Source organism: Esox lucius, chromosome 9, assembly GCF_011004845.1.
Source record: "Esox lucius isolate fEsoLuc1 chromosome 9, fEsoLuc1.pri, whole genome shotgun sequence".
NCBI classification, from domain to species: Eukaryota; Metazoa; Chordata; class Actinopteri; order Esociformes; family Esocidae; genus Esox; species Esox lucius.
In genome coordinates, this window is record NC_047577.1 from 5,590,741 (window position 1) to 5,617,188 (window position 26,448).

The 26,448-nt window shown below is 44.5% G+C and overlaps 1 protein-coding gene across 3 annotated transcripts in view; it reads right to left on the minus strand.

The window, feature by feature from the left end:
• Positions 1-9,755: 9,755 nt before the first annotated feature.
• gcgrb (glucagon receptor b) overlaps positions 9,756-26,448 on the minus strand; it is a 40,377-nt gene continuing 23,684 nt past the window's right edge. Inside the window, exons 2-14 of one of the 3 annotated variants that reach the window (XM_010903246.5) lie at positions 24,055-24,202; positions 22,788-22,884; positions 20,728-20,835; positions 20,416-20,507; positions 20,075-20,178; positions 18,578-18,719; positions 18,143-18,302; positions 17,550-17,610; positions 16,006-16,075; positions 14,718-14,806; positions 13,291-13,435; positions 12,456-12,497; positions 9,756-12,148 (exon numbers count right to left, since the gene is read on the minus strand). In XM_010903246.5, the coding sequence (XP_010901548.4) occupies positions 11,735-12,148; positions 12,456-12,497; positions 13,291-13,435; positions 14,718-14,806; positions 16,006-16,075; positions 17,550-17,610; positions 18,143-18,302; positions 18,578-18,719; positions 20,075-20,178; positions 20,416-20,507; positions 20,728-20,835; positions 22,788-22,884; positions 24,055-24,108 (1,578 nt within the window). In that variant the 5' untranslated portion in view covers positions 24,109-24,202 and the 3' untranslated portion in view covers positions 9,756-11,734. Of the gene's footprint in view, positions 12,149-12,455; positions 12,498-13,290; positions 13,436-14,717; positions 14,807-16,005; positions 16,076-17,549; positions 17,611-18,142; positions 18,303-18,577; positions 18,720-20,074; positions 20,182-20,415; positions 20,508-20,704; positions 20,836-22,787; positions 22,885-24,054; positions 24,203-26,448 lie in introns of those variants that run through there. The other 2 variants (XM_010903245.5, XM_013132095.4) reach the window with 2 other exon arrangements.

A 26,448-nucleotide genomic window follows, 5' to 3' on the forward strand; every position in this document is an offset into this window, starting at 1 on the left:
AAGGAGAGTGAGAAAACACAGAGGGAGAGAAAAGGGTGGGGGTGAAAGAGGGACAAAGGGGGGAAAGAAAGATGTAACCAGAGGGCCGATGAGGAAACACTGAAGAGAGATTTGATAATCCCACCAACGTAAACGGGATGATTGAAAACGTAAACGGGATGATTGAAAAACGTAAACGGGATGATTGAAAACAAGTGAAAGGAAATGTACAAAAATGTGTCCTTGACAGAACTTTTTAATTAACCCTCAAATGTCCCTTTGGGCTGTCACCTCCACATAGAATGTCAGGACACAGCCCTCTCTGTCCGCTCGGTCTCACCATATGGGTTGCAACCCACGGACGCACAACATCAGGGCAGAACAGGCGAGGTTGGCCCGGCCTGCCGTCAACATGTAAACTATTTTTATTCCCCAGATGTTTATTGAAAACATGAACACGTATGCACAATGGCCGCTCACGGGGTCTCATTAAACCCGCTATGTTTTTGGTTAGCCAGCTAGCGTAATCGTTGCCGTGTTGGTTGTGAGGGTGAGTCAGAACGCAGACGGGGAACCCAGAACCAGCAAGCGTTGGAGTAAGACTCCACATCGTTCCAACAGAACAAATGCCGGGGGCGCACTCAAAACATGGGTCTACCACGGAAATTGAAACAAAATGTGCTTTTTGTTTCATTTGTCCTGTCTCTCCTCGTTCCCTCTCTTCTGTGTTTTCTTCATCATTCCTCTTTTCCTTCGACTACGCATTCAGTTATTGTGGAAACCCCATCCTTCCCCCCGCGCACCGACACGCCTGTTTCCAATTGGCTTTGTGGACATCTGATCAAAATAAATAAACACTGACAGAGGTTTGCGTACAACATTTTTAAAGAAGATCAATATGAAGAAAGCAAAGAAAATAAGGCACATTCACAAGTGTCTGATGGTTAGGGCCGTCCGTGACATGAGAGTTGTGTACTCTGGCTGTGGAGCTGAAACGAGTGTTGCTCCCCTGAATTTGTGCCCGGGCTAACTGAAAGTTGAACTAACATGTAGAACATAATAACAGCCGACACTTTGGCCGGGGTAGGTACACTCTCAGACAGAACGGCTCTCCACCCAGGAGCATTGCAGAGGGGCACAGGTGTGTTTCTGTGAGTGTGCAGGTGTGTCTAGGTGTGTGTGTCCAGGTGTGTGTGTGTGTGTGTGTGTGTGTTTGTGTGTGTAGAACTACTGTTTACTATAACTCATTTCTATTTTTCTTTTTTATTTCTTTCCTCTTCTTCCTCTATCACTTTCTCTCTCTCTCTCTCTCTCTCTCTTTGAGAAGGAGCCAATCTATTTTGCTCTGGCGGAAAACATAAATTCTGACAGGAATTCTCTGCCTCTATGTACGACAGGGCTGGGATCATCCTCTCTGTCTCTTTCCCTCTCTCTGTCTGACAGAGTGATAACAGCTCACCAGGGATGATGGAAAACTGGGAACAGTGTGTTCCTCCGACAGCGTTGTCCCAGCCTCTGAAATCTTAACAAACCAAGTCTCAAACCTGTCGGGTGGAGTGGAGCAGATTTGGACTTGTTTATACTTCTGTTCCACTGGTACGAACAGATACTTTGTTTGCATTATTCATTTTCCTACACCTCAGATATACAGTACACACAAACAAACACACAAACAAACACACACACACACAGATATCCTTCAATTGCATTCATTGTGATGTCTTGTTGGGGAGTAGTGTGAAACATATACATTGAACACAAAAGAAGAAGTGAAGGCTAAACGAAACAATGTTCAGTAAATGTTCTTCTAGAAGTGAAGGCTAAATTATGTTCTGTATACATTCCTTGGTTTATTATAACTGTATAGAATTCTGTTCCATTGACACACACAGTCACAGTTTTACAGTCACATGTTTTACAGTCACAGTTTTACAGTCACAGGTTTTACAGTCACAGGTTTTACAGTCACAGGTTTTACAGTCACAGGTTTTCACAGTCAGGTTTTACAGTCACAGTTTTTACCGTCACTGAAAGTCCCTAAATTTAACCCTTCACTTAACTCCCCAACCTGGACTGAACACACAAGCACACACACACACACAACATACACACACACACACATAACCAGGTACGTGTACAGGAATTCCAGATCTATTCCAGGTGCGGAAGAGGGAGAGGTAAACAAAGAGTGTGACACATCTATTCCAGGTGCAGAAGGGGGAGAGGTAAACAAAGAGTTTGACACATCTATTCCAGGTGCAGAAGAGACAGAGGAGAGGAATGATGCAGTGGGATTAAAAGACAATCAGAAAGAAAATGTGGAGTTACTTGGAGTTACCTGGATATGTCTGCCAATCGTACTGATTCGGAATCATTATACATACCCAATGAGCCCATTTATTGCAGCTATCAATATTTAATCATCTGCTTTCAACATGGTTCCATTTGATTGTGATTCAGCATTCCATCAGTCATCTGTGGACCTGTGCTGTCCATATTGAAGGCATTTGACTCACTCAGTTAATTAAAGGATGGATCATTGCTATTAAAAATGCAAGAAAAACAATGCTGGAATTTCCAGACTGATTTTGTTTAATGTTTTGAGCAAGGACTTCTTTATATGTTGTTCCTTGATGTGACTGATGACCAAAGGAAATACTTTATAATAGCAATATGTTTTTAAGAGTTACAACCTAGTATATGTGCTTCTAAATTGAACCATTTCTCAAAAATACTGAAGCTTTAAAGGCATTTATAGGTAAAACATGTGACATTTCTGCCAGAATCACAACAACACTAGTAATAATTACAAAATTATAATTCACCAGAAGAAAGAAATGCTGCCTGTTTTGGCCAGCTGTCTTGTTAAGGCCATGAATCCTTGTCATATCGTTCGATGTTGTTGTCAAAGTTTTGTGGACCGATCGCGAAACACTCTCATCATAACTCATTCTTAACTCCTGGCAGCATGCGCTTGACTAATGTTTTGTGCAATAAAAAGTTAAATAGATACAGCATTTTCTGGAACACCTTGTCTCATGCGTTCATTGTAAATGAACCAGTAATGTGGTCAACATCATAATGTGGTCAACATCTCTTCCGAGACCTCGAGAAGCATCAGGGACTGCTGGAATGTCCACCGATAACGGTCCACCATTTTGTGGGAAAATCAAAAAGGAATAAATACCCATACCTCAAAAGGACACACAAAGATACGTAATTGAGCGAGTATTAATGATTGATTATTAAACAAATTATTTGTAAATGCTTTTCTGTGTGTAATTATTCTACGTGCTATCAAGAGATATTGTGAGGCAATCTTCAGGATGTAATTAATTAGATATAAAATATGAATTCAATATGTAATTAAAAAGACGCCATGGCAGCTCCTTATTCACTCAACTCATCTCTCTCCCTCCCAGGAAGATCTGACAGGGTACTCCCTCCCTCGGACACAGGGTTTATTCCCCCACAAAAATTATTCACCACACAGTACACTACTTTGACCAAAGTCCTTAGGGAACACGGGATCTGGAACCATTATGTTTATGTAAGAATTAAGTAGTTCTCTATATGAACATGGTGGCTTCATCTTGAAAACAGTTGGAGGGTTGGACAGCTACTATTTCAGTGGGTGGCCAATATCGTGAACTTCCCCTAGCAACCGCACAATGTTCTCCTTAGGGTTCCAAACCTTCCCGCACTACCTGGAGATACATTCCAGGCTGTCCATATATGGTCATGCATTTAGTAAAATACCCATGTTTTTGTTGTGGAAGTGACATAATTTTGCAATGTGTACTGAATAGAATGTGTTACACACAGGGAGATACACACATTTACGCACACACACACACACAGATTTGGAGGTTAAGGTTAGAAGTAGGGTTAGTGGCGTTTAGGGTTTGGTTTTGGTGCTTAACATTAAGTTAACATTAGGGAAAGGGGGATTTTGTATTGCTGTGATTTTTTAGGACCCAAACACGGACAGAAGAAAGAATATGGATGTGCGTGTGTGTGCGCCTCTGTGTGGGAGTCAACTGTCAATACCTACAGTGTAGGACAAGCTGGATGGGGTTTGGTTTCAATGTTTAACCGGGCCGGAGTGGAAAAGTGGACAAGACCACTGGATTAATCAGGGCTTACGAGGTTCAACACAGCAAGTCTTCTTCACAGACAGACAGCTGTGATGTCAAAACAAACAGGCCAAACACAGTGACTACCTTTGATTACAGGGGAACCGTGGGCGCCGGGTGATGTCACAACCACTGGAGATACTATGACATCATAAGGAGACGGACGTTGTTCTTATCAGTCAGAAGAGTTAGAGACAATAGGACAAGAGTCAGTTATTTTTGGGTAGAGAGGCGCTCAGTTCATTTGGGAATTGGTGGATCAATAGGCTTTGTTTTGCTCTTGGGGCGTTTAGGCTGAATATCTCCATTAGAACTGCTGACATAAAAAAGGGCTTCATAAAATACAATTAATTTGATTGACTAATTATTATGAAAATAGGCGGAATACTCTTTTTATTTAATCACATAATAGCCCCAGTGTGTTCTAAAATCTAAAATTAAATTGCTCAATGGACCATGTCTAAAGAAATACCATGACAAATATTTTTGTTACACAAGTGGCCCCCAGAGGAATGAGTCCACGCTTTGCTAGTCTCTGGCACGAGAAAGTTAGAGAAACCATGTGTTCTATCAAGAACACTGTCTACCCCATCCAACCACATGTTCTATCTAGAACACTGTCCAGCCTCCACAACCACATGTTCTATCTAGAACATAGTCCACCCTACACAACCCCATGTTCTATCTAGAACATAGTCCAGCCTCCACAACCACATGTTCTATCTAGAACATAGAACATGGGGTTGTGTAGTGTGGACTATGTTCTAAATAGATCACGTGGTTGTGGAGGCTGGACTATGTTCTAGATAGTCCACCCTACACAACCCCATGTTCTATCTAGAACATAGTCCAGCCTCCACAACCACGTGTTCTATCTAGAACATAGTCCAGCCTCCACAACCACGTGTTCTATCTAGAACATAGTCCAGCCTCCACAACCACGTGTTCTATCTAGAACATAGTCCAGCCTATCTTGAACACTGAAGTACTCGTCTCCAGTGATGTACATCTCTTTCTGCGTCACCCCTTAAGTCACGCTGAAGTCACTCCCCTTCCCATGACCAGCCAGGTTCCACATGACACCTGTTTATTACTTCCTGTCCTATTTCAGCCACCGGAAGCTAGGGACCATGGTCATAACAAAGAGAGGTGGGTACTCTCGCTAAGAGAGACCTCTAAAGACCCCAGTAGCTATGAGACGTGTGTGTGTGTGTGTGTGCGTGTGTTTTGTGTGTGTTTCTGTTATGTACAGGGCTGTGCACAGACCTTTCTAGAGGCATGTGCTGAAAGAGACCTACCTGTGCACGTACCTGGTTATGTGTGTGTGTGTGTATGTTTTGTGTGTGTGTGTGTGTGTTTTGTGTGTGTGTGTGTGTGGGAAGCAACCATCAGGGGGAGAACAGAGGGTCACGACAGCGAGTCTTAACCTACGGGGGATGAAAGCCCCACAATGTTCTGACATTCACTGAACACAGTAGAAAAGTAGAAAACCAACAGCTTCAAATAATTGAACAAAAAATAAAAATAGTCAGTTGCAAGGGGCTTCTTGATTTTAGATTTTGTTGCCATGAAATCAAATTAAAAGAGGGATTCAAAATAAGATAACTGTCATACAAAAACATGAATCATCAAAAGTGCAATTACCTATTTCAACACAAAATACAGAGTCACATAAACAGGATAACACCAAAATGATGAACGGCGTTCGCAATGAACATGGGGTGAACATGAAGGAGTGAGACTAAATGTGTGCGTGTGTGTGTGTGTGAGTGTGTGTAAACAGAGTGTGCCCATGGAGACCTGTGTGTGATTGAATGTCTCCAAAGTGAGTGAGTGTAACTGCGTGGAAGAGTAATGTGGTGCCGTTCAGGGTGTGGAAAGCCAGGCAGCTAGTTTAACAGTCTGATGGCCTGCTCATAGATCCTCTCAGTCAAAAGGTTGGCAGCCTTTAACAGCTGTAAATCATTAAGAATACAATCCTACTGACCTTGCACAACTCGGGCGTATGTATTGTTTTCGTTCAGACGGCTCAAGCACAGTTTTGTTTGGAGCTTTTCTGACTACGTTTCAGGCATGTTAAAGTCCAATCGGCACCATTCAAGAAAACACTTTTTTTTTACTGTCATTTTACCAGGTAGGTTTTCCAAGAAACAAATCGTCACACACAGCAACAACCTGGGAGCATTTGAGGTTAAGTGTCTTTTCTCAGGGACGGAACGACAGGGGTTTCCACCTTGGGGATTGGAACCATTGACCTTCCGTCTCCCTGGCCCAGCGCCCTTGCCCACCAGACTACGTTCCTGCCCTGGGGCAACAATTTAGTGTTTACTGCCCTGCTGAAAAATTACCACCCCTTACCCTCCTGTTACCCTCCTGTTACCCTGCTGTTACCCTCCTGTTACCCTGCTGTTACCCTTCTGTTACCCTGCTGTTACCCTGCTGTTACCCTCCTGTTACCCTGCTGTTACCCTCCTGTTACCCTGCTGTTACCCTGCGTGCACTGACTTCCACCATCGACCGCCAAGCGCAGCCGCTACGAAATGTCCACAGGCGTGGTCCTCTGAGGACGTGAATGGACGGGGGGGGGGGGGGGGCGGGGCTCGCTGGTTCTCGAGCTCGTAACTCATTTTGATATTCAGGGCTCTGAGAGAGACGCGCAAATCAATGGACGCCACGGCGATAGACAGTCCTACCGTGCTGGATGTATTTTAATCACGCACCGCTCATGACTACAGAAATGTTGCCCGTTAAATGCATGTAAACTGCTGTTTTGTTTGAAATGTATTATTTTTTTTGTCCGACCACCAGGTAAGACAAGCTGTCGCCACAGAAAATACAAGCTACGTCGAAGTAAAGACACGGATGAACGCTTTTTGTGCGTGTGACCGATGCACAATCGATCCCTCGATCAATAATCAAACCCACAGGATTTCTTGTCCTCAGAATGTGTGATCAGCAGAAGGGGGGGGGGGGGTTGTGTGTGCGCATGTCTGTGTTTGGGTGAGACAATGTATGATCAATCTAAAGCCCTCGGGATTTCTTGTCCTCTGAAAACGTGATCTGCATGATTCCTGTGTGTGTGTGTGTGTGTGTGTGTGTGTGTAATTAATCTGGAGAATCTCATTACCTATAAATACATTTATTTCATATGTAACCTTAATTACCAAGGCGATGTCATACATTGCCTCAATTAAATAATGATGATATCACCCCACTCTTCCAATAGAAGATCAACATTGAAGACAGCTAATATTCTCGTCTCGGCTGGCTGTTATTGTTATTAGGCAGTTTCAGTCAAGTCTTCAGTACACAACGAGCTTTGTCCTCTTGAAAGGTACTAAAGGTTGTTAGAAATCGGCGGTTTCCTATAGTGGTCAAATAATGTAGAACCCGTATCAAATCGAAGTTCGCTCACGTTTTTGGACAATTGCAGCACAGATGTCATTCGGTGAACGTTCCATTATTTTCTCACTGTAATGTTGGTTACCAGCTAGCCTATACATTAAGGGCGTTTCTAACTAAGACCATGTTTTTAGAAGTCAACCCCCATGCCATATGGCCATCTTAAACATTCCTTTGGTCATTAGAGCGCAACCTACAGAGGGATAATCTAAACAGAGAGGTTTCTGTTGTTCTCATTATCTAGGCACATTCACTTCCAATGAAACGTACATTCACATTGTAATTGTTAATGCTCAGATTCCACAAGGTATTAGGCATTACATTTCCTTGAAAGAGCAAGATTTTGAATTAGTTTGTGTCCTTGAAAGTATTAGATTGCAGGCAATGCTTCTATCCAGCGCAACTTCCTAGTTGTTTTTCTTCTCCTTGTAACTGGATTGTATATCCTACGCTCACTTTTACCAAACTGTATACAGCTGTAATCAACGAACACACACTTGCCTATTCTCTGTGTAGTCCCCACGGATCAAAGTCCACTACACAGGGAACAAGGTGTCATTTAGGACTCAGACAGAGGGAACCAATGGGATACACAGCTGGTCACCACTTTAATCGTTAGAATCATCTTTAAACAACACAAAACAACAACATCACATCGTGAATCACTTCCCATAATTCTCTCCTTCATTCGAGACACAAATGTAAATGTTTCGTATTTTCCATTATTCACTGCAATGTCACAGATCACAAGTCCAGTAGAGACCGGGCCTTGTGGCCTTTACTGGACGAGATGCGTAGAAATAGAATGAATTAGAACGGACAAGTGATTTACTTGATCAGGGACCACTTCTCAATTCATGTCTATTTCTATGCCCTGCATGCCATCACTGTCATTACTGAATACTAGGGCTGTCAAACCATTTAAACGGTTAATCACAATCATCGCATATATTTCTGTGGCTAATTGCAATTAATCCAAAATTTTTTAATATGCTCACATTTCTCCCTAAAGCAAGTTTTTATTCTCATTTAAATAGCAGTGCATTAAGTTACAGGCATATAATGCTTTCATTGTAAGAGGCGGAAACACACATTTCTCTGTATGGAAATGTTCGCCACACAAAGGCCAACAGCTAATAAAGTGTCCAATGTTCAGCAAGCCGACTCTGTAATCAGTTGTCTTGAGGTCAACACGTATTCACATGCAAACACACACGCATACACACACACACACAGACACACAAGTATCATTAAAGCTTTATTCTAAATGAGTGGTTTCCAATTTTTTTATTGGATGTTAAACCAAAGCCATGTACAGTAGAAAATTTGGCCCATAGATTTAAAGCATTTTGCCAGTGCGGTTTCTGCATTACAATGCATTTACAAGTCATTCCAACATTTTACGACAATAATGTTACTTTCCCATTAACATTTCATGGGAATATTTAAACCATGTCTACAAGAAGATCTATTCTCAAGAGTAGCTATTCACATAAACAATTCATCCCTTAAAGAAGTACATAGCTGAAAACAACTGTCATTCTTCATCTCTACCCATTTTTGTTTTTGTTTTAAGATGTATTTAGTTCTTACACTTTTGTTGAGGGTTCTCATTAGCATACATTATTATTTTGGTTATTGCTTTGACAACTGCAACGTTGATATTTGTTTACAGTCCTTGCAACTACAACAGAAACATTTGGTTTTGCAGTAGTATTCAGAAACAGTGCTAAAACTCAATGATATAGGCTTTAGCAAAATTAGACAAATTATATTTTTAAGTAAACTGCAGAAGATTGGCAACACCAAATATGTTTATTATATAAGAACATCCATTCAAGCCTTAAAATCACATTTAAATCCAAAAGTACTGTGAAATGGAATCCTAACGTATATATATTTTTTTTTTTTTCCAGGTGGTGTAGGAAAACCTCCCAGGTTGTTTCCCCAACAGTATGGAAATTATAAAGAGGAGAATATAAATGATGCTGGAGCTGACTATTGGGTTAAAAGGACATATTTCATGTGTCTACAATGAAAAAAAAGCTTTTCAACCCGTCTGACAATATAATACATTTCAGCAGAAGGGAACAGCAAGAGGCCCAGGGAATCACATGCATTTGAATACAATAGAGTCCATGCAGTGATTAGATGTGTCAATTATAATTGTTTTACATTTACATAAAACTTTGACAGCCCTAGTTAATACCAGTGGTGTCCCAGGGTTTTTATTTCATGGGGGGGGGGGGGGGCTAGGTTATGTAACCGGGATCCCCCATGGTACGATGAAAATACCCCAGCAGGGACCTAACATACTTTACATGGTCTCAGTGAGGATTTACCCAAGGGTCCTTGTTCTGCGCAACAACGAGACCTTCATGGGTTACAACAGGTTCTTTTTATTTGAGCACTTGATCGTTTTGATCGAACTGGAACCTTTCCTGTATTAGATCGACCAGCGCTTTCCTCCGACAAATACGTTCCTCTCTGGAGTAACTCCCACTTCTCAGACAAGGCTTCGGATACAGCGTGTGAGTGCTGCATTGGCTGAAGGGACAGGGTCCTGTAGTCAGACCCAGAAGGTTCCTGTCCCCAAAAGCAGAGGAGCCCGTAACTTCATTTCCTGTGTGCTCGGACACTACAGTGGCCAAGACTTTCAGTTTGCAGTCCTGCTCTGTCCACAAAAACACACACATTCAGACAAAACATGTCGGGTCAAAGGAAAAAGCTGAGCAGATGGATCGGGAAGGCGTGACGAAGGAGGTGTGAACAGAGGAGGTGCATCAGTCACAGTGCCCCTTGAAGGTACGAGCCGGTATGCTGCGTCTGGTTGGCGTTTGGCTTACCTTTAAAAAACTGAATAACTTAATTGGGTGATTTTATACAGTCAGAGAGTCAGTCAGTCCACTCAAATTGCGCCAGCGGTATGAGGTGAAAATATATGAATACACAATTCTGAAAGCGAGGGTGCAGACTCCTACGACCTTAACCAACTACCAACGGTTGTCTCTGAAAGAAAGACCCAGTAAGAGATCCCGTCCTCCACAATTCTCAGGGGTTCCGGAGCTTCCTGTCGGAACACTGGACGGACGTTGGCAACATTCTGGAATGTCCCACTGTTCCACAGCTGAGTCCGTCTCTGTAGGGTTCTGATCTAATCCTGTCCTGTAATGTGTCCCAAATGGCATTATATGCAATCTCTCTGTCTGTCCACAGGGGGCACTCAACAAGGTCCATGAGAACATAGACTTGCTGGTAAAAGGAACATGAGGGGGGGTTCTTCATAGGTATTACAGACAAAAGTCAGTTGGTGGCACAGGAACCCTCAAAGGATGGGAACCACTGTTCTATATAGTGTTCTACTGCTGAACAGAGATCCATGGTTCCAATGGTGCAGAGAACATGCATGTAGAATGTCCCCATCTCTAGAGGTGATGTCTGATAGGGGTGATATAGCACATATAGTGTGCGTGTCTTAGTTTTTCTGAGTGTGCTCTGAATTATCTGCGTCATTCCTGTGTGTGTGTGCGTGTTATTGTTGTTTCCAGAGCCAGTACCAACCAGCTTTGCACTAGCACCAATAGGCAAAATTAGATAAATTCCCGGTAAGTCTTTTCCTAACCTTAACTCAGAAGTATTCACCCCTCTCCTCAGAGACCCCCAGACATGTTCAACCCTCTCCTCAGAGACCCCCAGATGTGTTCAACCCTCTCCTCAGAGACCCCCAGACATGTTCAACCCTCTCCTCAGAGACCCCCAGACGTGTTCAATCCTCTCCTCAGAGACCCCCAACGTGTTCAACCCTCTCCTCAGAGACCCCCAGATGTGTTCAACCCTCTCCTCAGAGACCCCCAGACTCCTCAGGACAGGGCTGAAGACCTCGGCCTTAACTGAATGTTAATTATCCAAAACTGCTGCTTAAGGTTTCCTAACCTGCTACAAAACGTCAAATTGAACATGAGCTGCATGCTGTCCAGAGAAAAGTACCGGTGAAGGCCGGTGAGAATCTGGACGAATCACAGATGGGTCTCCCTAGAAACAAAGGTGACGGCAGAGTACACAGAGGCAACGTGCGTCCCAAATGTCGCCCGATTCCCAACGCTGCACATTGCTTCTGACCAGTGCTTTGGTCAAAAGCACACAGCCGGGGGGAAGGTCAAAAGAAACGCTCCGTCGATCAATCGGTTCACAGGCCCGGTCGGCCCATCTGCTGTCCATCAGAAGTGGCTCTCGGCGCTCCCCTCTGGCCGTTGGTTATTCCGACCCCGCTCCTCAAGACAAATGTCCTCTGTCAGAGAGCCGGAGTCGCTGGGGACATCGCTCAGGCCAGAGGGGCCCTGCAGGAAGGATTTGGTCTTTTCTCTGCCCATCCCATTGTGGCACGACACTACCAGCCTACTGCTCTCGTCCAGGGTGACGGAGGTCGAGGCGAGGTCGGGCTCGAGGTCGGGGTTAGGGGTCGACTGCGAGTCATTGGGGTCACTGTCATTGTCGCGGGGATCGTTCAGGTTGCCCGTGGCGTTGCTGCTTCTCTTGACCTGTGCCGTCTGGCTGTAGGTGTGGCGGTACTCCTCCTCGATGTCTTTGCCCAGCTTCCAACGCTTCCACTTCTTCAGCATCTCACACTGTACCTGGCGAGGGAGAGGAGGGGGAGAGGAGGGGAGGGGAGTCAGGAAGACTGAGGGGAGTGTGAAGTGAGTGAGTGTGAAAAAAAAGAAGAAAACAACGAAAGAGACAAATGATAGGGGGAAACGGGAGAGTGAGACCAGGGAGAGTGAGACCAGGGAGAGTGAGACCAGGGAGAGTGAGACCAGGGAGGGGGGGAGCGTAAAAGAAGGGGGTAATGGAGGAAAAACTACAGGGGGGAGGCCTAAAGGAAAGGAAGATGGTGACGGGATGAGAAGGGCGGAGATGGAGACTGGGGGAATTTACACTCACCTCTTTGTTGACGAAACAATACAAGATGGCCACCAGCAGACCCTGTGGAGAGGCGTATGTAAACAACACCATCATATTACACATTACTGTCTGGTTAAACCCTGTATGGAAAGATATGGAAATAACACCATACAGTAACACATTACTGCCTGATTACTCTTAAACTTTATGGAAGTGCATTTCCCTCATCTTTCTGCAGCCTTTAACTCCTCTCTCCCTTCCAAATTCATCCATCTCAGTCATTCCTGTCTTCTTTCTCTGCCAATCTGACACCTCTTTCCCCATTCATCTTTCACATTCTTCACTGTCCTTTAGTTTTTAGCAAATTCCCGGAGCAATGAACGTTAACTGTATTCCAAAAGGACCAGACGGCAGATAGTAACCTCGCCAACCACGACTTGCTCATTCTTTTTCTCTTTCTCTGTCCCTCACTCACTTTTTGAATCTCTCCATTCCTTCACGCTACACCTTCTCCATCCCTCACTCTCCTCCGACACCAAAGCCCCTGCCAGACGCTGTGTGTAATAGGCTCTGACGTGTTTCACCATTAAAGAACAGCACGTTCAATGTTACTTCACACTTAATAATTCAACCGACTCCGCAGGTCAGTGATGAAACCCATGCAATCCGTGGAAATGAACTATGGCAGAATACAGGAGAGGCCATTTCATGAACATTTGTCCCAAATAGTGTCCCTATTCCCTTTACAAGAAGGGCACTGTGACACCCAATTCCCTAACAACAAAGTTGTGCACTAAGAACAGGTTAGTGGGGGACGTTTGAGAGGCCGGTGATACCGCCGATACAGGAAGTGATGTCGTTTGGACCTGCTAACCTGGAAGGAGTTGAAGAGAAGGTCGTAGAAGAGGCGGATCAAACGCATCATGGAACCCTTGGGGGCGGACTCGTCGATGACGAAGGTGAAGAGGATGGCGTGAATTCCCAGGAGAGGGATCAGGGTTAGGGTAGACTTAGCCAGCCTGACGGAGAGATGTTGGGGTTTCAACATTTTAGGGGGCGAGGGGTAAAACAACTCCTCCGTGTGAAAGATAGGCAGGTTACAAGAAAACGACTCTCCATTCAAAACAAATCCATCTACATAGAGATGCAGGGTTGACATTTTAGATGGAGAAATCAATTCATGGGCACCACCTAGCTCACGCCTGCAATCTACTTGGTCTGATTTTTGTGTCCGCCATCTTTAGGAATGAGCACTCTGGCGTCCTGACTGAGCTACAGATGGTCACTCGAAGTTGAAAAGATCGCTCATTCAACTGCTCCTGGTAGACACAGGGATGTTGACAAGATTGATAACTTGTTTGTAAACCATATCTCGTTCCCAGAAATATTTTCAAGCCACTAAAATCAGCAAAAGGTCCCTCCTTAACTAGCGTTAGCTAACCACGTTACTTGCTGAACTAGCTAGTTAACTGGGCATCGTCTGATGTGAACACCTTTCTTGACCTGTTTCATTGCACATGAATTAAGAAGAAATTTTTTCAGAAATCAATCTCTAGATCAATATTTCTGTTGTGCTACATTATATAAGCTGTGCACAGGCTAGCAACAGTTGACCGAGGGGTTTACTGCATTACCATTGCAGCAACAACAGGCAGATTGCATCGTGGGAACTCAAAATGTTAGCTGGCAGCTACTAACTTAACTGATTAACAGTAGAAAGCTAACTGGCGTAATCTATTTTGCTTTGTATGCACTGCGCTGTTAGCACCATCCCATTAGTATCAGTGGCTGGCTTAGCTAACGTTAGCAATCTTAGAAAATGGTGACCCGTAAATGGTTGATTATCAAAGCCAATGACAACACTGAACCCGTGAATGGTCGATTATCAAAAACAGTCACAACTCTGGACCTGTGAATGGTCGATTATCAAAAACAGTCACAACTCTGGACCTGTGAATGGTCGATTATCAAAAACAGTCACAACTCTGGACCTGTGAATGGTTGATTATCAAAAACAGTCACAACTCTGGACCTGTGAATGGTCGATTATCAAAGCCAATCACAACACTGGATCCGTGAATGGTCCATTATCAAAGCCAATCACAACACTGGAACCATGAATGGTCAATTATCAAAGCCATTCACAACACTGGAACCGTGAATGGTCCATTATCAAAGCCAATCACAACACTGGAACCGTGAATGGTCAATTATCAAAGCCAATCACAACACTGGTGGGTAAGTAACACTGGACACCCCATCATTCCTCTACAGTTGGCTGGGCTTGTAGTTCTCAGTCACCTGAACTTGTAGTCTGTGTATCTCATCTGATGAGCCTTCAGCTTTGACATCAGAATCTTTATGATCCGGATGAAGATAAAGAAATTTATCTGAGGGAAGAAGAAAGGGATAGAGTGTGAGAGGGATTAGCTGTACAGTACACATTTGGAAATATGACAACATGTAAATTTACCAGTTCTGCTGGTTTGTGTTTCTGTGTGGAGGTGCAGGGTTTTTCCACAACCATAGACGGACGAGCAGATTGCATGTTCTTCAAAAAGGTGTGTGTGTGTGTGTGTGTGTGTGTATCTCTGTGTCTGTTAATCTGTGTGTCTGTGTATCTGTGTTTCTGTGTCTCTCTGTCTCTGTGTGTGTCTGTGTCTCTGTGTCTCTGTGTGTGTGTGTGTCTCTCTGTCTCTGTGTGTCTGGGTGTTTCTGTGTGTTTCTGTGTGTGTCTGTGTGTCTCTGCATGAGAGAGACAAAGGAGAGTAACAACTGGAGTAAAAATGGCCCACGCACACATCGTGTTTGCCTAAGAATCCTGACTGTTAAACCATCTGTCCAATGGCATCGAGATGATAGAAAGAAAGACTCAGGAGTGGAGGAGAAGAGGAAAGGGGAGAACCAGAAGGAGAGAAGGAGAGAACAAGTAAGGAGTGGAGGAGGGAGAAGGGAGAAGGGGAGAACCAGAAGGAGAGAAGGATAGAACAAGTGAGGAGTGGAGGAGGGAGAAGGGAGAAGGGGAGAACCAGAAGGAGAGAAGGATAGAACAAGTGAGGAGTGGAGGAGGGAGAAGGGGAGAACCAGAAGGAGAGAAGGATAGAACAAGTGAGGAGTGGAGGAGGGAGAAGGGAGAAGGGGAGAACCAGAAGGAGAGAAGGATAGAACAAGTGAGGAGTGGGTGAGGAGAGGGAAGGGGAGAACCAGAAGGAGAGAAGTTATGATATTAAAAAAAGATTGATAGCCCGAGTGATGAAGAGTGATGAACAGTACAGCTCCGGAAAAATTAAGAGACCCACTGCATCCATTTTTGAAAAGGATAGTTTTGAGTGAGGAACAGAAGCGTTCAATTTGCAGTGGTCTCTTAATTTGAACCCTTCTGTTCCTCACTCAAAAACTTCCTTTTCGACTTTTTGGGAAGGAAAGAACAAGATGCAGTGGTCTCTTAATTTGTTACCGAGCTGTGATGGAGTGATAGAAAGAGTGAAAGAGAGAGCAACGGACACAGTGATAGAGTGAAAGAGAGCAATGGACAGAGTGATAGAGTGAAAGAGAGAGCAACGGACAGAGTGAGAGAGAATGAACTCACCAGGTAAGCAAACAGTATGGGGGAACGAATAATCCACCAGTAACCCATGTTGATGTTCCTCTCCCAGCACCTAAAAAACAACCATGATGGCATCACTACCATCATCATTATCAGCATAATTGCCGCCATCATTTTCACCATCATAGTCATCACCACCATCATCATCACCATCATCATTATCACCATCATAGTCATCACCACCATCATCATCACCACCATCATCATTATCACCATCATCACTGCCATCATTATCAACATCATAGTCATCACCACCATCATCATTATCACCAACATCTCCATCACTAGACCATCCTGACCATCATTATCGTTGTAGCCATCATTATCATCATTGTCATCATTATCATCACCATCATTGTCATCATCACCATCATCATTGTTAACATCAACATCATTATCATCACCATCATCACTGCCATCATTATCATCACCATCATTACTGTCATCATTATCATCACAATCATCATCACCATCATTATCGTCATCATCACCATCAGCATAATCACGATCATCATTGTCCACATCATGATAATGATCATCATTACCAACAACCCCAGTGCCTCTTTATGTGGTCCATGGTTCCGTCTCACTTTATATTTGTATATTTTTCATGCATTTGTGTGTTAACTCGTTGCCTGTGAGACAAAACCAAATGCCTCTGCTAAATGACAAACCACTGGTCTCTGCTAAATGACAAACCACTGGTCTCTGCTAAATGACAAACCACTGGTCTCTGCTAAATGACAAACCACTGGTCTCTGCTAAATGATAAACCACTGGTCTCTGCTAAATGACAAATCACTGGTCTCTGCTAAATGACAAACCACTGGTCTCTGCTAAATGACAAACCACTGGTCTCTGCTAAATGACAAACCACTGGTCTCTGCTAAATGACAAACCACTGGTCTCTGCTAAATGACAAACCACTGGTCTCTAATAAATGACAAACCACTGGTCTCTGCTAAATGACAAACCACTGGTCTCTAATAAATGACAAATCACTGGTCTCTGCTAAATGACAAACCACTGGTCTCTGCTAAATGACAAACCACTGGTCTCTGCTAAATGACAAACCACTGGTCTCTGCTAAATGACAAACCACTGGTCTCTGCTAAATGACAACGCGTCACAAATTTCCACCAAGACTCGACCCACGCCAAACAACTTTCCAAGGAGTAAACAAACTATTGTTTCGAAGGATGTTGACTCTGGGAAGATCTAAACACCATACTCCTCAAAACCCAGTGGGTAAAAAAGGCCCTGCCCTCTGACCTTCTCCTCCAATGGGCTTTGAGAAGAAGACGGGAGGAGAAAGGATGCCAGGACATATGTAACTTAATGGATGGAGAAGGCTGGGAATAGAATGTAGCCCCATTCCAACCAGAGACGATAAGAGAGGAAGAACAGCCCCCAATTTAATTTCCAAATTCTTTCCATTACAGAATTCTGCAGATTCACTTTAAATATAAATAATATATCGGGCCAATTTTTTTTAAGCTGGAGCACATTCAGTTAGTTATACTCACTGCTCATTCTCATACAGGTTCTTCATAGTAACCCATGGCAACACGAAAATCACAGGTGTGCCTGAAATAAGACGAAGAAAAATATTGGAGAGAGAAACACCTCTTACTTTTTAAACACAAAGGTGAACACGTATTCTCGCGCATATGAACGCACACACATACGTTTACACGTACACACTCACACACACACACATACACCCACTCTCACACACACACACACGTTTACACATTATCCAGCCAATCCATTCTCTTGTGTGAAATTGCATAAGCTCTAAAAAATCGCGGTGCATTATGGGCCGGCACATAGTCACACGCCCACTAGAGGGTGGGTTCAGCCCCTACACCCTCGATCATTTTCCCTCCTTCAGGTCTGGGACACGTCATGAAAAATGGAGTAGGTGAGCGTGAACGAGCAAACGGAGGGCCAAATTTGGGTAAAAGGAGAAGAGGTCCATTTGGGATTCGGCAAAACTCTCCCTTCCCCCACCTCACACCAGCCAATAAACGCGTAGATCTTGCAAAATTTCCCTCCCCCGACTACACCCCAGCCAATAAACAGGTAGACATTGTAATAGTTTCCTCCGCCTACTCACCCCAGCCAATGAACAGGTAGATATTGAAGTAGTTCCTTTCCGTGAACACGGTGATGACCAATAGGCTGTGTAGGTAGATGCCCTCCACCAGCAGCCAGTAGTTGTTGGCGATGACGCTGTACTGCATCATCACCATGGCGATGCGGCACCCAGCAACTGTCTGAGGGGGATGAGTGAATCAACAATTTCAAACACAAGAGAGCAGCATGGACTTGGCAGAGGCACAATCTCATGATGATTCAATAAGGGTCCTTCAACGCTGGTCCATTTGGCTAAACACTGATCAAATCTATAGTACTTGTCTTGATATACTTCATGCTCTGTAAGAGTGAAAAACATGGGGTTCTGGGGAATACAAATCTGCTGGGAGATCATATTGTATAAAAAGTTTTTCCAGTATCAGGATAGCAGGCCTGTGTACTACGCATGTTTCACCTGATGGTCCCTGTCAGTGCCGGGGCTTAGCGTCAGAGACGGGGTGTCTACCAGGGCATCTTTAATCAGGATGGAGATGGCACGAAGGATGAATGACGCAAACAGATTCATGTGTATGTTGTTCCTCATGCAGTGAAGTTTCCTAGAGAGGGGAGAGGAGATAGAAGGTGTTGGAGCGTGAGAGAGACACTGCCCCCAAAAATGGGTGGAAGCAGAGCTGCACTTCTGAATCTCGTGTCAAAAACAGACACATTAAATATGTATATTTTAAAACAATTCATTGATAAACTCCAACATATGTTAGGTGAAATACCACAATATGCAATCACAGCGGCAAGAAGCAAGATGTGTGACAATTTGTAAAATTGTAAAAATGACTATAAGTGAACAACATTTATTCCCCCCCCCAAAGAAAAATATTGTCCAAAATATTTATTGCTTTCTAAATTTTCCCTTGTCATTTCTACTTGGGCTTTTGCATATTGTTAAAATAATATACATAGCAAATTAAATAACATTTGAAATGCTTTAATCCTTTTGAAAACATATCCACAGACTCAGATAACCTAGAGCTCAGACGCACAAATGTGTACAGACGCCTAAGATGTCTTCACAGTCCCACAGCCAGAAACCCAAGGCAGTGTACGGTAATCTACAGAACCATCATGGCATGCATGTTCCATCCACAAATGAGTTTTATTGTCTGCGTTGCATACTTGAGTTAAAACCATCTCAGGGTCTGGGGATTGTCATGTCTGGGGTTTTTAGTGGACCCCAGGAAGTGGAGCTGCCACTCTGGAAAAAGTAAATGTGGATCTAAAATAAACTTTGAAACCAGGTCAGAATCACAACTTAAGGATTCCAAAAGATTCCACACGGAAAAGCAGTGCCAGTAAGAAGATCACTGTGGTTTCAGGCTACTAGGCGTGGAAAAGAAGGAAATTGTGGTTAGCCTGTGTCCAAGTACACATGGCTCCGCGTATGGAAACCATATCACAGATAAAATGTTTTCCTTTGAGCATTTGTTTTTCTAACTCCATTCACTACTTGTATGAATCACAGTCGTGTGTGGTCACTGGGAAAGAAAGATTGAGAGCCTCTAGATATTTAAAAAAATATATGTGTGGGCGAACGTTTTTTCACTCCGTTGTACTGGACACCAAGAAAGAGTCCCACCGAATCAACAAAGCATCTAACCGTCACCAAACCCCTGGCTGATCACCGTGACAACGGTGGTGGTGGTCTCACACGCTGTTCATAAAGCACAAATAATTATTTAAAAGTAAATATTGATTGTCTTCTCTCCCTCTCCTCTGCTCCTCAGTCACCCCCTGCTCTCCCTCATCTCCATCCCTCTCTCCCTCACTCACGCCTTTCACAAAGCATTTGCCTTTTCCTCCCTCTGCTTACTTCCCTCCTTCCTCTCCTCCTCCTCTATCTCACTGCCTTCACATCTCTCTCCCCCTCTTCCCCCCATCTGCCTCCCCCTCCTTTTACCTGAAGGAGGCCAGGATGCCCAGTGCCAGGATCAGGGCTGCCAGAGACAGGGAGTAGCCCACAGTGTACATGGCCCGGAACTTATTAAGGACACTGCCATAGTACTGCTGGAGAGGAGAGAGAGAGGAGATAAAGGAGGAAGAGCGGAGTCAGACAGAGGAGGGGAGCAAGGGAGGGAGGACGTAAAGGAGGAAGAGCGGAGTGAGATGGAGAGAGAGGAGGTAAAGGAGGAAAAGCGGAGTGAGGCAGGGGAGGAGAGGGAGGGAGGGGAGGAGGTTAGACTCTGGTTGTGTCATCCCGCGTCACACTTGACATAACTCCCACACACTCTGACCTCTGACCTGTTCTGGGTCATCCTGCTCACACTCGCTGGTGTTCTTCGGGGCCCAGTGCCCGTCCGGACCGCACCCCCGGTACACCAGACCCTGTCGGACTGCAACATACACACGGACATGAGGTGCACTGGGTCTGTCCGTGGAAGGGGATTACACCTGGGACAACCTACACTGACCCCAGCACTTTGCAAAGCAACAGAGATGGTGTGTGTCTCTGGGTGAGTGTGTGTGTGTGTGTACAGAACACATATGTGCACGCATGAATACACACACGCGCGCGTATCGGGCCACCCACCGTTCAGCCACATGCACACACACCTTTGTGGTACCAGGGCAGGTACCAAGGACAGGAGACGGTGACAGTGGTTCCGGGGAGTCCATCGGGCCAGCAGGCGTACTGATCAAATGTCCTGTTACACAGCAGACCTGAGGACGGGGTCAAAAGGTCAAACACACAGTTACTACACAGCAGACCTGAGGACGGGGTCAAAAGGTCAAACACACAGTTACTACACAGCAGACCTGAGGACGGGGTCAAAAGGTCAAACACACAGTTATTACACAGCAGACCTGAGGACGGGGTCAAAAGGTCAAACACACAGTTACTACACAGCAGACCTGAGGACGGGGTCAAAAGGTCAAACACACAGTTATTACACAGCAGGCCTGAGGACGGGGTCAAAAGGTCAAACACACAGTTACTACACAGCAGACCTGAGGATGGGGTGAAAAGGTCAAACACACAGTTATTACACAGCAGACCTGAGGACGGGGTCAAAGACACAGTTATTACACAGCAGACCTGAGGACAGGGTCAAAGACACAGTTATTACACAGCAGACCTGAGGACGGGGTCAAAGACACAGTTATTACACAGCAGGCCTGAGGACGGGGTCAAAGACACAGTTATTACACAGCAGACCTGAGGACGGGGTCAAAGACACAGTTATTACACAGCAGGCCTGAGGACGGGGTCAAAGACACAGTTATTACACAGCAGACCTGACGACGGGGTCAAAGACACAGTTATTACACAGCAGACCTAAGGACGGGGTCAAAGACACAGTTACTACACAGCAGACCTGAGGATGAGGTCAAAAGGTCAAATACACAGTTACTACACAGCAGACCTGAGGACGAGGTCAAAAGGTCAAACACACAGTTACTACACAGCAGACCTGAGGACGAGGTCAAAAGGTCAAACACACAGTTACTACACAGCAGACCTGAGGACAGGGTCAAAGATCCAACACACACTTATTACTCAACAGACCTAATGAGGGGGAATCAAAGGTCATACACACAATCATTACACATCAGACCTGAGGACGGGATCAAAGGTCAAACACACAGTTGTTACACATCAGACCTGAGGACGGGATCAAAGGTCATACACACAATCATTACACATCAGACCTGAGGACGGGATCAAAGGTCATACACACAATCATTACACATCAGACCTGAGGACGGGATCAAAGGTCAAACACACAGTTGTTACACATCAGACCTGAGGAGTGTTCAGAGGTCAAAACATGTATGACATATGTCCCATACTTACACATTAGTCAAGCACAACCACTTCACACTATCAACATGCGTAACTGATTAAAAAACGTTTGTCAATTCATTTTAAATGTCTTATATTTATATATTATATTTATGAATAATTCAGGCCTCTGCCGCCATGGTGAAAGCTCATTCTAATTGACCGAGCAAATTCCCAACACAAAATGTGTATACTGACCAAAAAAAAAAAATCATATTGAAAGGCATATCAAATGTTTATGAAAGAGCTATCGGCAGCTTGTTTTAAAATGTACGTAATATGACAATTACATATATGTTAAAGAGCTCCAGCAGTTTTTTTCCTGTTACGTATAATGACTATATAATGGAATTGTGGGACATAAAGTAACTACAGCGTATGGACATCACAGCTCTGTGGAAAGACACCAGTGTTGTGTTGCCATACATTAACAACGCACAGCATAGTGACCTCTAAGTAAAGGGACGCCTCAACCCTACCCGAAACAACTGCATTTTTAGTGCGTTTCCTCCATGACTGCATCACTGACTGACCCACATCTGGGAAGTTATCTTGTTTCTGCGCGTGTGGGCGTGCAGGTTTGTCACCTAAATGCGTCATGTGAGGCAACAATCTGATACACGACTTCGCGTGGTCATTGTTCCGCGTGTCACAACGTGTGCTCAAAGGGAAAGAGGCGGTGAAACTCGCGGCGGTGAAACTCGCGGCGGTGAAACTCGAGGCGGTGAAACTCGAGGCGGTGAAACTCGAGGCGGTGAAACTCGAGGCGGTGAAACTCGAGGCGGTGAAACTCGAGGCGGCGTCGGTGACCTCGGAGTGTTCGTCTCACCTGCGGCCGGTGGCGTGCTGGTGAGGTTCTGCAAGCACTCGTTCTGGTAGGTGGTCCATTCTTGCATCAGCAACTTCAGAGGTTTAGCAGACGATAGCTGGAGTGGAGGACACAGGAGGAGACGGTGGGGAGGGGGGAGGAGGACCGGAGGGGAGGGGGGGGTAGTAGAGGAGAGGTGGGGGAGGAGACGGAGTGGGAAAGGAGGGTAGAAGAAATGGGAGGAGAAGGGGGGGTGGGGGGGGCAGTATTAAGACATAGTCACCATAATCAGAAAGTCCCAACTGATCCATATTTGTGTTCTCATATTAAACTGTAACAGTTTGGTTTAGTGGCTTTTCTAACCACTAGCCCCAGCATGCAACGGGGCCTGACTGATGATGTCAGCGTGATTCCTGAGTTCTGACCTGGGAGATTGTTATCAGAATGTGCGCGTGTGTGCCTGTGAGTGTATGTGTGTGTGTGTCTGTGTGTAGGTGTGTGTGTGTGCGTGTATCTGTGTGGGTGTGTGTGTGTCACGTCTGCTGAGAAGAACACAGATGGTAATCAGGGTGACAGAACCGGTTCCTGTATCATATGAACCCAACACCTCTTCAATCTGCACGGTAGCTAATGGTGTGTGTGTGTGTGTGTGTGTGTGTGTCTGTGAGCGTGCTTGTGTGTTTCAGATGAAGTAATATGATTAAAGTCCAAGATGCTTTGCAGGTACACATGCAACAGTTCATGTGACTCACTAATGAAAGATCACTGAAATCATTAATAATAATTGATAAGGAGCAAATGTCTCTGTGTATACAGGTAGGTTCAAACTGTGTGTGTGACATACACAGATAGAGACAGAGACACAGACACAGACAGAGACACAGACACAGAGAGAGACACAGACACAGAGACACAGGGACAGAGAGAGATACAGAGAGAGACACAGAGAGAGACACTGAGAGACACAGGGACAAAGACACAGAGAGAGACACTGAGAGACACAGACAGAGACACAGACACAGAGAGAGACACAGAGAGAGACACAGAGAGAGACACAGAGAGAGACAGAGACAGAGACACAGAGAGAGACACAGAGAGAGACAGAGAGAGACACAGAGTGAGACACAGACACAGAGAGAGATACTGAGAGAGACACTGAGAGACACAGACAGAGATACAGAGAGAGACACAGAGAGAGACACAGAGAGAGACACAGAGAGACAGAGACAGAGACACAGAGAGAGACACAGAGACACAGAGAGAGACACAGAGAGAGGCAGGTTGTTACCTGTGTGTAGCTGCAGAGGGTGAGCAGTGATAAGAGGACACACACCAGGGACATCCCACCTGGCTACGCTACACCCAGGAGAGGGGGGAGGAGGGAGTGGGGGCGACTCAACTCATCTGGAGCGCTCAGTCAGGACCAACGCTACTGGCTAAACACACACACACACACAGTGAGAAAGAGAGTATTGTAAACAAAATGAATTCAGATTTTCCTCTTTGAAGTTGCAATTTGTGTGGCTGTTAAGTATTATGGCAGTAATGAGGACGTTTAAATCATCTGAAATGGCGCTGAGCGCACCAGCAAGAGAACCCAAGCACATCATCAGTCACAGCAACACATATACTAACGCATTTTTTACCATTCAATACACAAAGTAGATTTCCTACTAAGTTGATAGATGTTTGTCCGTTTTATTGTTATTCAATCCAAATAAAATGTAATAATCGTTTATAATATCATTTATTCTCTTTTATTGACCAGCCATACACCATCATCAACATATTTGTAAATTCCCTAAGAACAATTTAAAAAAAATAGTAAACAACAAATATTAAAGACAAAACATCCCAGCCGAGATCAACAGCTTCCGGACTAACACCACTCACAACACCATCATGATCATCACCATCATCACCACCATTGTCATCATCACCACCACCATCATTATCACCATCACCATCACCACCACCACCACCATCACCACCACCATCATCATCACCACCACCATCATTATCACCATCACCACCACCATCATCATCATCATCACACCATCATAATCACCACCATCATCATCACCACCACCACCATCTTCACCATCGTGATATTTAAACAGCTCCACCACCATTCAACACCATTCAGCTCATTGTCTGTCACATTTAAACCGCTCCACATAGTCAACAGTAGGTGTCATTTAAACAGCTTAACCTGGTCTTAGGATAGACTTGGTGTCATTTAAACAGCTTAAACTGGTCTTAGGATAGACTTGGTGTCATTTAAACAGCTTAACCTGGTTTTAGGATAGTCTTGGTGAAATGTAAACAGCTTAACCTGGTCTTAGGATAGTCTTAGTGTCATTTAAACAGCTTAACCTGGTTTTAAGATAGTCTTGGTGAAATGTAAACAGCTTAACCTGGTCTTAGGATAGTCTTGGTGAAATCTAGACAGCTTAACCTGGTTTTAAGATAGTCTTGGTGAAATTTAAACAGCTTAACCTGGTTTTAGGATAGTCTTGGTGTCATTTAAACAGCTTAACCTGGTTTTAGGATAGTCTTGGTGTCATTTAAACAGCTTAACCTGGTTTTAGGATAGTCTTGGTGAAATTTAAACAGCTTAACCTGGTTTTAGGATAGACTCTGTGTCATTTAAAAAGTTCAGCTTTTGATAGCCTAAGTGTCATCACAGGAAAGGAATGTTGACTTCCTGTTTGGTTACCAGATTGAAGGTTAAAGTGATCACCGCGGTTTATTCCGCTACGTGGCAGGTGAGTCGGTTTCCTACGGCGACGCGGTCTTCGGCTGCTGCGAAGTCGGAGAACGAAACGAAATCTGAAACGTTTCTGCAAAAAACACCTTTACCGTGGAAACATTTTTGGCTAAAACGTTTCAAATTCCATTCTGTTCCAATCTCTTTCTCCGTTGGGTTTGTTTGCGTGTCTGTGTGTGTCTGTGTGTGTGTGTGTCTGTGTGTGTGTGTGTGTGTGTGTGTGTGTGTCTGTGTGTGTGTGTGTGCGCCAGGCAGTGTGTCTCACCAAAGAGGTTCCACTGCTGTCACAGTTAACATCTAGAGATGTTTAATTCCACAAGTGTGGCTAATTCCCCCCTCCAATTACACCTACATGGCTTATATACCAGTGTTACATTTATAATCCTCCCCTACAAGCAAACATTATCAAACACTTATCTGCTTACAGTAACAACAGGATTACACTTATCTATGACTGGTCTTAGGGAGGCAGAAGTGCAGTGGAAGACAGGGAAAGAGTGGAAAAGAGAGACGGCGAGAGGGAGATCGAGAGACAAAGACAGAGAGCAGTTTGTTCATTTGTTCTTCACCACATTATCGACCAGAGTGGGCAGAATCACAACAGACACAGTGGTGTCTTATCGATCGAAAAACGCACCCGTGCACGGAACTAAATAAACACACGCGCACCCAAAGAAACACACACACACACACACACAATGAATGTCTCAGAGGGAGTTTAATGTTTTGCCAGCGGAGACAGCAGTGGAATGAGAAAAACACCTGGATAGAATGTTAATGTTCTCCAACACTATTTTATTACTAGAGACCGTGAGGCAAGAAGACAGGTTTGAAGATGGTAGCATAGGTTACAGTAGGTTACAGTAGGTATTGTCTTGACCTAATCCTGTCCTGACCCAACACTGTCCTGTC